The following is a 12,395-nucleotide window of genomic DNA, read 5'->3' as shown; positions in this document are numbered from 1 at the left end:
GCGCAGGCCCTGGAGACCGGAGCCAATGAGGCGCGGAGACATCACTGCGTATCAGGCGGCGCAGCCGCACTCGGGCCGCGAGGGGGCAGAGCGAGTTCGGTTGCACCAACACCGGTACTTAGGCGCGGACCGGCGTGTCCTTGGACTGAGAGAGCTGGACGTCCGGCTTGAGAGCGGGCATCTTCTTTTCGCGCGCAACCAAAGAACGGTGAGCGCAAAGCGGGGAGGCCGAAGCGGGCGGGAAGCGCAGCCGTAGGAGCACGCAATTGCGTTGGTAGGTATGCGGGCGGGGCCGAGGTCAGTGCCCGGGTTGTGCGAGTGGGGCCCACGCGGGGTCAGTAGGCCCAGGAGTGAAGACCCCGGACTTTGGCCAGCCAGACCCTGGTGGGCTACGGCTTGAAATGGGGTGGAATCCCAGCTAAGTGAGGGAATGGGCTCAGTCAGGACTCTGAAAGCCCAAGGCGACTTGGTTGCGGATCCGACGGAGACCCCAGCTCGCGTAGTCGGGGCTGAGGGTTGTAGACGCGACCGACGGGACTTCCCGGGATGAGGGCGGGACGGTGCGCAGCGCCTCACGTTCTTCGTGGAGAGGAAAAAACTGCTCCTCCAAAAAGGGGTCATTTTTCTTCTTGGTTACCTGTCGCTTCTCCCCTTAACCTTCCTAAGCATCTCGGGAAGTTAAGTTTCATCAGTCTCCTTGAAACCTGCCTGATTGGGTGACCTCGTGGTCGCTTTCAGAGATCCCAGAGCGGGGTTCCTTGCGAGACCTCAGCCCCCTGCTGCCCTCCCACTCACAACAGCAAGGCAGTTTATAGTGACCTGAGCAGGCCGAATCAACCAGGATTTCTATTTTTTTTTAATATATTTTGATCTCTCCTGAGACGTGGCTTCAAACTGTAGTATGAATAAATAGCTAGGCTTTATTAAACGTTGAAATTTCGGTAGTTTGGGTTTAATGTAATCATGGTTTTCAACGTATTCAGATTTGTGACTTTTTGTGACCTTGACCTCAACTTTTGAAATGGTTTTGAACTAGGTTCCCTCTTTGCTTACTTGGGTTTTAATGTGTTTTTAAGGAAGTTCTCCTTCCACCTAGTGTTTTTGGTACTAAAGAGTCTGTTGCAAGTGTACCAATAAGTAAAATGGGATTTACCCTGGTGCTCAATATCATATCATAGATTCAGATTCGCAGTGGATGAGTAAGTGTCCAGAGTGATCACTGATTTCCATGGGACTTTTACTTGAAGGAAATAAGTAATTGGGTCTCTCGTTTTTAGATTTAAAAATGGGTGATGTTGAGAAGGGCAAGAAGATTTTTGTTCAGAAGTGTGCCCAGTGCCATACTGTGGAAAAGGGAGGCAAGCACAAGACTGGGCCAAATCTCCACGGTTTATTTGGGCGAAAGACAGGCCAAGCCCCTGGGTTTTCTTACACGGATGCCAACAAGAACAAAGGTAAGGCGGGACAGTTGTAAAATTACAGAAGCACAAATTGCATGAATATAACCAACGGTAAGACCTTCATCAGGAGTGTAAAATACTTAACATACATTCCTCCTTGTTTAGGCATCACCTGGGGAGAGGAGACACTGATGGAGTATTTGGAGAATCCCAAGAAGTACATCCCTGGAACAAAAATGATCTTCGCTGGCATTAAGAAGGCAGGGGAAAGAGCAGACTTGATAGCTTATCTCAAAAAAGCTACTAAGGAGTAATAGTTGGCTGTTGCCTTATTTATTACAAAACAAAAATGTCTCATGACTTTTTTTATGTGTACCATATTTAAATTGATCACATACACCAGAATTCAGATCATGAATGGCTGATAGAATATTTCATTTGAACAGTCCTGATTTAAATAAGATTGGCTTGTGGTTAAATGAATATGATTCACTTTTTGACCTTTGATAGTAATTCTGGTTCAGCAAGTGCTGTCACTCTTTTCCCCTTTGAATATGATTGGAATTGATTAGATTGTTGAGCTTTTCACAGAGATGGTAAATGCCATCTCTAAACTTACAGGAGATTGGTTTTATATTTAGATTTATATAACTGGTTATATTAATATATTTAAATACTGAGGAAATCCCTTCACTGTATCAGAACAGCAAGACTCAGCTGTGTTTCAAAAGTTGTGTTAGCCTGTTAAAGGCAAGGGCTGAAGATAAGCTGGCAATGTCCACTTTATCTTTTTAGTCTTAACTATGCCAATTTAATTAAAATTCCCTGCATTTAAAATGTTGCCTTTTGCTTAATGAAAGGCATTTTAGTGTGGTTTATGTATAATATTAAATAAACAATAGTAACACTTCTCATGTTTTATAGATGATCTGTAAGGTCAGATGCTTTTAAAATTCAGTGTGATAAGTTATAGCAGCAGATTTGGCCTGTGAATTCTTTACTAAGTTATAATTCAGGATTGTCTTCTAAATAGCTACTCAAAAATACAACTGTGGAATTACCATATATGTATGATTGGTAATGGTGCTTTTGCTAACTCGTTAGAAGGGTTAAAGTAGAGGAGATATATCATCAGCACAAATTTGTAAATTATTGATAAGGCTTAAGATAATTAAAAACAAAATCACAGATCATGATTTTTCTAATGTGCTTGATTTAATGACTGATGCCAGAATTTAAGTACAACAGCCCTAAGTGCTGATGGAGCAGTGTTACTAATAGTATTAGATTGTATACTTATTCCTCTAGGACAGTCTGAACTAGAACAACACTTCAGTGATTCGTCCTTAGAGTTTCTGTGGCCAGAATGAACCCTCAGACTTTCATACGTGGATAAAACAACATGCTTCTGGTCACAGTTTTGTGGTGTGTGACTATAATTTTTGTACAAGTTATTTCATACATGGTCCATGCCCTAACAATTAGAGAGACCCTGGCCATTTTATGGAGGTGGTGAAATTCTCAGTGAAAGAAACTGACAAGCTATCTCTGAGACAATAAGGAAACTGGGAAGAGGCCTTGTCTGTCAATGGTTTCAAAGATGATGGGGATGATTAGATAGCTTATTAAGGCCTGGCAAAGCAATTTGTCATTTAATCTTACTTTCAATCATTGGAAAAATGTAAGTAAGCAAAGAAGTCAGGAAACAATTTGGGAAAGCAAAAGAAGGCCTACTGTAATCAGAGGTAACACCTTTGTAACACCTTGATAACTGCAGAAGTTAATGGTATTCAGAAACAGTCTAGCCATTTAGCTTATAAGAATTCTAGATCAATATGGGAAGACATGGAGTCTAGGGGGCTGATTTACTTCTGTGCCTCTTACATCAACAGAAGCCTATGTTGACAGAGATACTTGAGTACCTGCTGTCTTCTAGGACAGTTATACTCAGTAAGTGCATCTGGTGATTCATACATAATGTAAATGATCCTAAAACTAATTCAAAAGAAATTCCCGGTTATGAGGTATACATGCTCTTTTAGAAATCAATAGGATAAAAACACTTTATTTTGAGAGACAGAGGGAAAGAGAATTTCAAGTAGGCTCCATGCTATCCGGACAGAACCCAACACAAGGCTCCATCCCAGGAACCATGAAATCCTGATAAAGCCAATATCAAGTCATGCTCAACCAACTGAGCCACCAGGTACCCTGAGAGCCAGATGCTTTTAAGTTTTTCTTCCCAGTTCCATCTACACCATGGATTTCATCTAGAACAGCACTGTCCTATAGAATTTTCTGTGATGATGGATTGTACTTGTGCTATCCAATATAGTGCCAGTAATTACATGTGGCAATTAAGCCCTTGAGAAATGGCTAGATTTATATAGCTATAAATGGCTACCTTCTATGACTGTTGTTGAGCATTGACATCTGTGAAAGCTCTGGACTGGTAAGCACCAGAATACTTTACATTCATGTCAAATTCCTTGAAAGTCACAGTGAAAAGTTAACCTCTTCCAAGGTTAGCAGTGACCTAATTGTCTTGTCTAGTTCTTTTCTGTTCTCAATAGTTATGATGATCTCTAGGACTTTTGACACACTTGACTTCTCTTTTACACTCCCTTGGTTTAGGTTTCACACTCAACATGGAATAAAATACAGGCATCATAGAATCTTTATGCACATGTAGCTTTAATATGTTGGTAACTCATATACATTGTTTTGCATGACATTTTACCCAAATTCTAGCCCTATGAATCAGATTGCTTTATAAAGTCCATTCACTTTTCAGTTTAGCTTCAGTACCTCGTAAGGTGTATCATCTAGTAGCCTCTTTACAGCACTCACACTTCCTTTTCTTACTAAAGACCACATTCTCCAGGCCTCTAAACCTCTGCAGTCCTCACAGGTGGAGACTGCTTGTTCTTTCACACTGTCCACAGCAGAGATCATTGTGGTCTTGGCACCTTCCAGACTCCTCTTACTCTCACAGACAGAACTACCTGTGTGAGATTGAGGACATCTTTGTGGACCCTTTCCTGTTTTCCGTACTTCAGGACCTTCACTACATTTGCTAAGAATTTACATGCTCCATTCTCACTCCTTTGAAGAAATAAAATTATGCTGGTAAGAGCTACATAAAAGTGAATGAATGATCTGTCTTTAATGCCACTATAACCTCAAAACTTTTTACTTGATTTTAACTCTTCTCTGCTGCTCTCCCATAGCTGCAACTTAGACTTGTCGTTGCTCCAGAACTTCTCCACTTCTGAATTTTGAAATCCCATTATACAACCTCATACTACATGTCTCTCTTCTTCGTGTCTCTCTATTTTTTCCTTTTACTCATCAAAATCCCAGTCCCTACTCGTTCCCTTGTGGTTTCCTTCCATAGCCAACTTTTCAGCATATCTTTTCAGTCGGTGCATTGCCTACATCCAATACCATTGTCACCGGTTGCTTTCTGTAGCATCTCCCCTGCACACACCCAGCCTGGAAGCAGCCCAGCCATCTGCTTTCTCCACTTCCACATCTGATCTGAGCATTATTGAAGAAAATCACATACATCTGCCAACTGGCACCATTGTAAACATACCTCTGATTCCACGGAACTAGCAGAAACTCTGTGCAACTGTTTTTTTATGTAACCATTCTTTCCCAGTCTTCCTCAGGGTTAATTTACAAAATCATGCTCCTCAAGCTTCTCTCACCTCTCTTCTCCTGTTCTCACAGTAGATGGCCTTGCCTCCCATTTCAGATATGAATTCTTTACCCCTGGCTACAAGGAAGGGTTTTATTCCCCACCCCCCACCTTCAGCCATGTTCTTAATTCAGATATGTTTCAGAATGTTCAGTTACATCAAGAGGAGCTCCAGATGTTACACTTACTCCAGCATGGTCCGTGTAACACCCATTCCCAACCCTCTTGTCTTCTGCTTCTCTCTCCCATAGAAGTTTGAAGAGCTAACTGCTTGCTTTCAGTTCAGTACAGGAACTTCACAGTGCAGTGAGCCACAATTCAACATAACAAATATCACTAAGTTCTGGAAATTACAGCTTTCCTTACTCAGTTTAATGAAAGTGTAACTGGGCATGGGCAATACATCTGGACCGAGAAATTTAAAAAGAAAATCTTTACAATTTGGAAATATGCAGGTTTTCTAAGGCACCAGCCCGAGTTAGGGCATATCAGATTAAATTTTTTATACTTTTTACTGGTGAGAGTTGGAAGAAGACAGCCCAGGGATCTGAGCCCTCTGTGGACCCTGCTTGATGGAATTCTGTACAGTAACATTTGTGCCTTAAGTTAACTCATCTGTAAACTCATTAATTACATTAGCCCTGAGGGTTGTAAGGATTAAACAAGAGAATGTGCTTGGCATATTGCCTAGCACTCAAACACTCAAATGTTAGCTAATTTTGAACTGGGTGGGCAGTATAGTTTGTCAAATTAACAGCTGGGCAGATTGTATGGAAGGGAGGCCAAGATGAGGCTTCTAAAGAAGTGATATAATGGAAGAGAAGTGCCTGGAATTAGAGATTTGTATCCGTGACTCCGGCCCATAATTCTAATAACTGACCAGGTGATACCTCATTCCCTTTTAGTGACCAGGACCAAGAATGCATGAAGTGCAATATCCAACTCCATTTAGCTTTTCCAGAGAGGTCAGAGACATGTGGTCAAAAGGTTAAATGGGCACCTAATTTTCATACACTCATCTTGTGTGTCTAGTTTTTCTAGTAACCTAACAAAGACATAGTTGTTAATACTATTTACTGGGATTATGCTGGCTCTAGTCAACTTCCGAAGCTTTAATCTCAACAAGGAAGGAGACATTAAGATGGGACCATGTGCATTAAAGGCAGTTTAGAGGGTAATGTTTAGTAGACTGACTCCAGCCCTCCATGGTTGCACCTCCCAGGATTTATCTGGAGGCCTAATCCAGGTCATAGTAGGGTACCACCTGCAAGGCCCCTGTCTAAAGAACTAGTGCTTCTGTTTCCTGTCTTGGCACAGTGGTTGCTAACTTGTCTTGAGCGATATTCCATAGTTGTATTTTTAAAGAATGTTGATAATGGAAACCAACGCCTTGTATAATTCTTGGATGGGGCATGTGTGATGTAACAACACTATTCTAACAAACACTTATGTGCCTAGAGATAGTATGGGAAGAGATCTGTGGGGACAGTTTCTAATTTGTGAGTCTCCTGAATCAGAGTAGGTTAAGATATTTAGTTTCTTGGTATGTACATAAGGGGGAAAGGGATTTTAAAGAATGAATGCTTGGTGGAAAAAACAGGAAGGGCTTGCCTGTTTTGCCCCTTCCCAACGAGGGTATCTCTCAAGATAAAGTAAGGAAGGAGGAAGGAGGGCCTTTTTTATTGTAAATCAAGGTCAGGTAAAGACTCCAGTACTGTTTTATAGCATAATAAAACAAAATGAAGCTTGCAGATGCCAGATATGTAGATAACCTGTCTGAAAATTCTGGTAGCTCTCTTTCTATTCTCCACCCTGAAGTTGATCAAGCTGTTCACAACCAAGGCCTCTGTTAGAAGATCCGAGAGAATTCAGACAAGGTGTAAGATTTTCTAACAGACCTCAGCTGGAGAAGTCCCCTTTTACCCCTGCTGGTTTTCCAGCAGAATCTATTTTGAAAGTGGACAGCCAACCTATACCCTTGGCCTTCATGCAAGTACAATTTCTGAATCCAAAAATTTGACAGGGAACTGTCCTTCAAGACACAGCTCCAAACTCCCCACCCTTGGTTCCTTTGCTCTTCTACTGATCATTCCTTCTCAGTTTCATTTATAGAGTCTTTTGGGTTTTTTGGTTTTGGTTTTGGTTTTGGTTCATTCTCAAAGAGACTACTCTTTATGTATTTGATACCCATTCTCTCCTACATTTTTAGGACCAGAACCTTGATTTTTTTTTTTGTTTTTAGGGTGGCAATATACTTATAAAAGATTACACTCCAACTTCCCTAGGTGTGGTCAGTGGGTCAAATGGAAGTCAGTTGGGTGGGTCTTACAGGAAATCTTTTTTTAGAAAGATCTGACTCAGCTAGGAGGACTGCCCTTTTACCCCTTCTCTTCCTGCATAGAAACTAGATGGGATGGTAAAACTCCGGCAGCCATTTCGGACTACATTGCATCATCGAAGATGGAAGCCATACACCTTAGGATGGTGGAGCGGAAAGATAGAAGGAACTAGCACAGTGATGATGTGGTCAAGCTGCCATTCCAGCCCAGACTTCTTTAATAGTTTGATAAACTTCCTTCTTATTTAAGCCATTGTTACTTTCAGTTTCTGTTATATGCAGCTGATTCTCATCCTAACTGATGCCCACCCCTTATGTGATATTGGTGCTCCCACAGTTATTCCTTTCATAATATCTTTCTTTACATTCCCCCCCCCCCCCCCCTGCATATCCACACACATCCCAGTAACTTCTTATCTTTATCTACAGTCCAAATCCCTCTTGAGCTCAAAAGCCATATACTCAACTGCCTTTAAGACATCTTTATTTGCATTACCCCCTGGGCACAGTGGTAGTATGAATAAAGGCCACCTAAATATGTCCATGCCCTAATCCGTGGAACCTATGAATGCTACCTTATATGGCAAAGGGGACTTTACAAATGTAATCAAGTTAAGAATCTTGAGATGAAGAATTTATCCTGAATTATTTGGGTAGGCTTGATGAGTTAGAGAAGAAGGCAATATGACAATGGAAACAGAGATTGGAGGGATGTGGCCACAAACCAGGGAATGCTGGCAGCCTCTAGAAGCTGGAAGAAACAGAATGTGGATTCCCTTTTGGAATCTCTAGAAGGAAACAGCCCTTTCAACACTTTGATTTTAGCCTGCCAAGACTCATTTTGGAATTTTGACCTCCAGGACTGTAAGATAATAAAGTTTGAGATAATTTATTACAATGGCAATAGGAAACTGATACAGGCACCTCAAACCTGACATATCCCAAAATAAATTCATTAACTTTCCCCCCAAACCTGATCCTTTTCTATTTCCTATCATGATTATTATATAATCCAAAATATGAAATATATGAAATCAGTCATATATTCTCGATTTGTCACACTCTACCATCCTTCACTTATCACTTTGTATTTTCATTTCTATACATTAATTGTCACTCAAATCAATACCTAATTTGTCTGCATTATCTTCCATCTGTACTGTTGGAGTAGTACAATGGTTCTCGGCTGGGGGTGAATTTGCCACCTTGGGCAGGGGAGGAAGACATTTTTGTCTCCAAAAATGGAGACATCTTTGGTTGTTACCACTGTGTAGGGGTGCTGTTGGCTGGCATCTAGTGGGTACAGGCCAACGATGCTACTGAACACCTATAATACACAGAACAGCCCCACAACAAAATTTCCTAGTCTAAAACGTAAAGCCAAGATTGAAAAAGCCTGCTGTAGTGTTAAAACTAGTCTCCCTGCTTCACATATTAAACCACTCCAGTCATCGTCATTATAATTTCCAATTCCCTAGGGAAATGTACAGGTGTATCTTATTGCACTTTGGAAATACTACATTTTTTTTTTTTACAAATTGAAGGTTTGTGGGGCGCCTGGGTGGCTCAGTCAGTTGAGCCATAGACTTCAGCTCAGGTCATCATCTCAGGGTCCATGAGTTTGAGCCCCATGTCGAGCCTGAAGCCTGCTTGGGATTCTGTGTCTCCCTCTCTCTCTGCCCCTCCCCCACTTGTGCTCTCTCTCCCTCCCTCTCTCTCTCTCAAAAATAATAAACATTAAAAAAAAGAATTGAAGGTTTGTGGCAACCCTGCATCAAGCGAGCCTATTGGCACAATCTTTGCAACAGCCTTTGCTCACTTTGTGTCTCTGTATCACATTTTGGTATATCACGCAATATTGCAAACTCTTACTATATTATTACATTTGTTACAGTGATCTGTGATCAGTGATCTTTGATGTGTAATTGTTTTGGGGTCCCAGAAACCACACCCATATAAGAGAGAGAACTTAACTGATCCATGTGTGTATTTGGACTGCTCCACCCGTTGTTCCCCTGCCTCTCTCCCTCTTCGGCCCCTTATTCCTTGATACAACAGTATTGAAATCAGGCCAATTAATAACCCTACAATGGACTCTTAAGTTTTCAAGTGAAAGGAAGCAGCTCATGTCTCTCACTTTAAATCAAAAGCTAGTGGGCGCCTGGGTGGCGCAGTCGGTTAAGCGTCCGACTTCAGCCAGGTCACGATCTCGCGGTCCGTGAGTTCAAGCCCCGCATCAGGCTCTGGGCTGATGGCTCGGAGCCTGGAGCCTGTTTCCGATTCTGTGTCTCCCTCTCTCTCTGCCCCTCCCCCGTTCATGCTCTGTCTCTCTCTGTCCCAAAAATAAATAAACATTGAAAAAAAAATTTTTTTTTAAATAAAAAAAATAAAAAAATAAAAAAAAATAAATCAAAAGCTAGAAATGACTGAGCTTAGTGAGGAAGGCGAGTCTCAAGAACTAAGCTAGGTCTCTTACAGCAAATAGCCAAGTTGTGAATGCAAAGGAAAAGACAAGGAGTTGCTTCTTAAGGATTAGCAAAGAAAGTAGTTACTTAAGATGGAATCTACTCCTGGTGAAGATGCTGTGAAGATTGTTGAAATGACAACAAAGGGTTTAGAATGTTACATGAACTTAAGTTGATAAGCAGTGGGAGGGTTTGAGAAGATTGACTCCAATTTTGAAAGTTCTACAATTTTACAGTGGGTAAAATGCCATCAAGCAGCATCGAATGCTACAGAGAAATCATTCCTGAAAGGAAGAGTCTGTGCAGCAAACCTCACTGTTGTCTTATTTTAAGAAATTGACATAGTGAGGCACCTGGGTCGCTCAGTTGGTTAAGCATCCGACTTTTGATTTTGGCTCAGGTCATGGTCTCACTGTTCCTAGATTCAAGCCCCTCGTCAGGCCCTGTGCTGACAGCCCAGCACCTGCTTGGGATTCTCTCCCTCTCTCTCTGCCCCTCCCCCGCTCATGCTCTCTCGCGCGCTCTCTCTCTCTCTCTCTCTCTTTCTATCTCTCAAAATAAATAATTTTTTTTAAAAAAGAAAAAGAAATTGCCACAGCCATGTGACCTTCAGCAACCACTACCCCATCAGACAGCCATCAGCAGCAAAAGGATTATGACTCACTGAGAGCTCAGATGATGGTTAAGCGTTTTTTAGCAATAAAGTATTTTTTAAGATTTTTTAAAATTTTGTAATGTTTATTTTTGAGAGAGAGAGACAGTGCAAGCAGGGAAGGAGCATAGAGAAAGGGAGACAGAATCCAAAGCAGGCTCCAGGCTCTGAGCTCAAACACACGGGGCTCAAACACACGGACTGCGAGATCATGACCTGAGCTGAAGTCAGACACTTAACCATTTGAGCCAGACAGGCACCCCAGCAATAAAGTATTTTTAATTAAAGAGTGCACATATTTTTTAGACCTACTGCTATTTCACACTTGATAGACTACAGTATAATGTAAACATAACTTTATATGTACTGGGAAACCAAAACACTCATTTGACTTGCTTTATTGTAAATTGCACTTTATTGGGATGTTCACTTTATATTTTCAAGTTACGCCTTTTTGATGTTGTTGTTGTTGTTAATTGTGAGACTTACAGAGTCCTTGACCAATAGTGTCAATATCTGGGTCACTTACAGATGTGTTGTTTTTTTCTCCTCTCAGTTTTCAATCCTTTTGACCTTTCTCTTGGCATGCCGAGTAATTTTTAATTGAATACTAACATGGAGTATTAAAAATTACAGTGGCTCTGGATAATATCTTCCTCCAGAAGAAGTTCACCTTTTCTTTGCAAGGAGGCTGATTATCTCAAGCCATTTAGAGACTGAGCTGATTCGAGGCTAGGTTGAAACTCTGGAAAGGCTTTATCTACATCTGGCTCAACCCTGCTGTTAAAGTGTAGCCTTTTAGGGTTCCAGGAGATCACATCTCAGCCTTTTGGCTAAGATTGAGAGTAGAGTTGGTTCCAGCAGAGCCTGGGGAGTTGACTGGGCTCATCCCAAGGTGAGTCTTGAACTGACACAAACTCCATCATGCTCTTTGTTGTCTGCTTGGCTTCTTAGCTTTGGTCAGCTTGAAAACTTGGAAGATGTCTTAAGGGCAGGATGTTGGGTACACATTTTGCCCCTTCTTGCTGAGATATTCACCCTTCTGTTCTCTACTTTTTGTTTCTTCATCCCTGCAGAGTTTCTTTACCTTTTAGTAGAGACCCTCTGCCCAAGCCCTTCCCCTGGATTCTTTGGCTTTTGACCCAAAATGAGTAATGGCCCAGAAGGAAAATACAGCTACACACTGTAGTTTTACCTCTGTCTCAAATTTTCCTTTCTCCCAGATTTTATCTTGCCAAGACCTGATTGCTTCTGCATTATCTTTAAACAGTAACTGCAATCTACTTAATTGCAGCTCTACCTGTGAGAGAGAGGTGACTCCCAGGCTTCCTCAGCTGCTTCCCCAGGCTCTATTCTGTGACCTGCCCCTGTAAAGAACTTGCCTGGCATCCAAGCCCTGCTTTAATGACAGGCTGACATTCTTTTTCTTTCCCAACAATCTAACAGTATCTCTCCCTGGTTTAGTTCCCTACCCCAAGCCCCAGGTGCTTCAAGCTGCATCCCAGGCCAGAGTGAATAACACTAGGGTTTTCGTTGTTTTTTTCTGAAAAGCAGGATTGCCTGCTTTCTAAATCCTCCTCTCTCCTTGTTGATAATTCTGGAGTAAGTGCATTGCCAGCTCCAAATCAGGCATGAAAGAAGGCTCACTTTGACATTCATAGATATGTTGCCTTCTGTTCTTCAAATTATTCCTGAAATAAAAACTTTAATAATAGCCCTCTTGTAGGTTGTATTCTCTTCTATTAAGTTATAAATGAGTCAATATGTGACTATTTTGGTAAGCAAGGTCAGAGATATTTATTAAAAATAATAACTAGCTATTTTATAGTTCTGATAT

The 12,395-nt window shown here is 41.5% G+C and overlaps 1 protein-coding gene across 2 annotated transcripts; it reads left to right on the top strand.

Moving 5' to 3' along the window:
- The first annotated feature begins 67 nt into the window (after window positions 1-67).
- Window positions 68-2,310, top strand: LOC125161133 (cytochrome c). 2 transcript variants are annotated; one of them, XM_047850767.1, is made up of 3 exons: window positions 68-208; window positions 1,278-1,454; window positions 1,566-2,310. In XM_047850767.1, exons 2-3 carry the CDS (start codon window positions 1,286-1,288, stop codon window positions 1,712-1,714), a joined length of 318 nt encoding a protein of 105 aa, XP_047706723.1. In that variant the 5' UTR covers window positions 68-208; window positions 1,278-1,285; the 3' UTR covers window positions 1,715-2,310. The 2 variants fall into 2 exon arrangements, with proteins under 2 accessions (XP_047706723.1, XP_047706722.1); XM_047850766.1 differs by having other exon boundaries at window positions 103-274.
- The last annotated feature ends 10,085 nt before the right edge of the window (window positions 2,311-12,395 follow it).

Source organism: Prionailurus viverrinus, chromosome A2, assembly GCF_022837055.1.
Source record: "Prionailurus viverrinus isolate Anna chromosome A2, UM_Priviv_1.0, whole genome shotgun sequence".
In the NCBI taxonomy this organism is placed as follows: domain Eukaryota; kingdom Metazoa; phylum Chordata; class Mammalia; order Carnivora; family Felidae; genus Prionailurus; species Prionailurus viverrinus.
The sequence above is the reverse complement of the archived record's forward strand: the minus strand, read 5'-3'. Positions and strand labels throughout refer to the sequence as shown.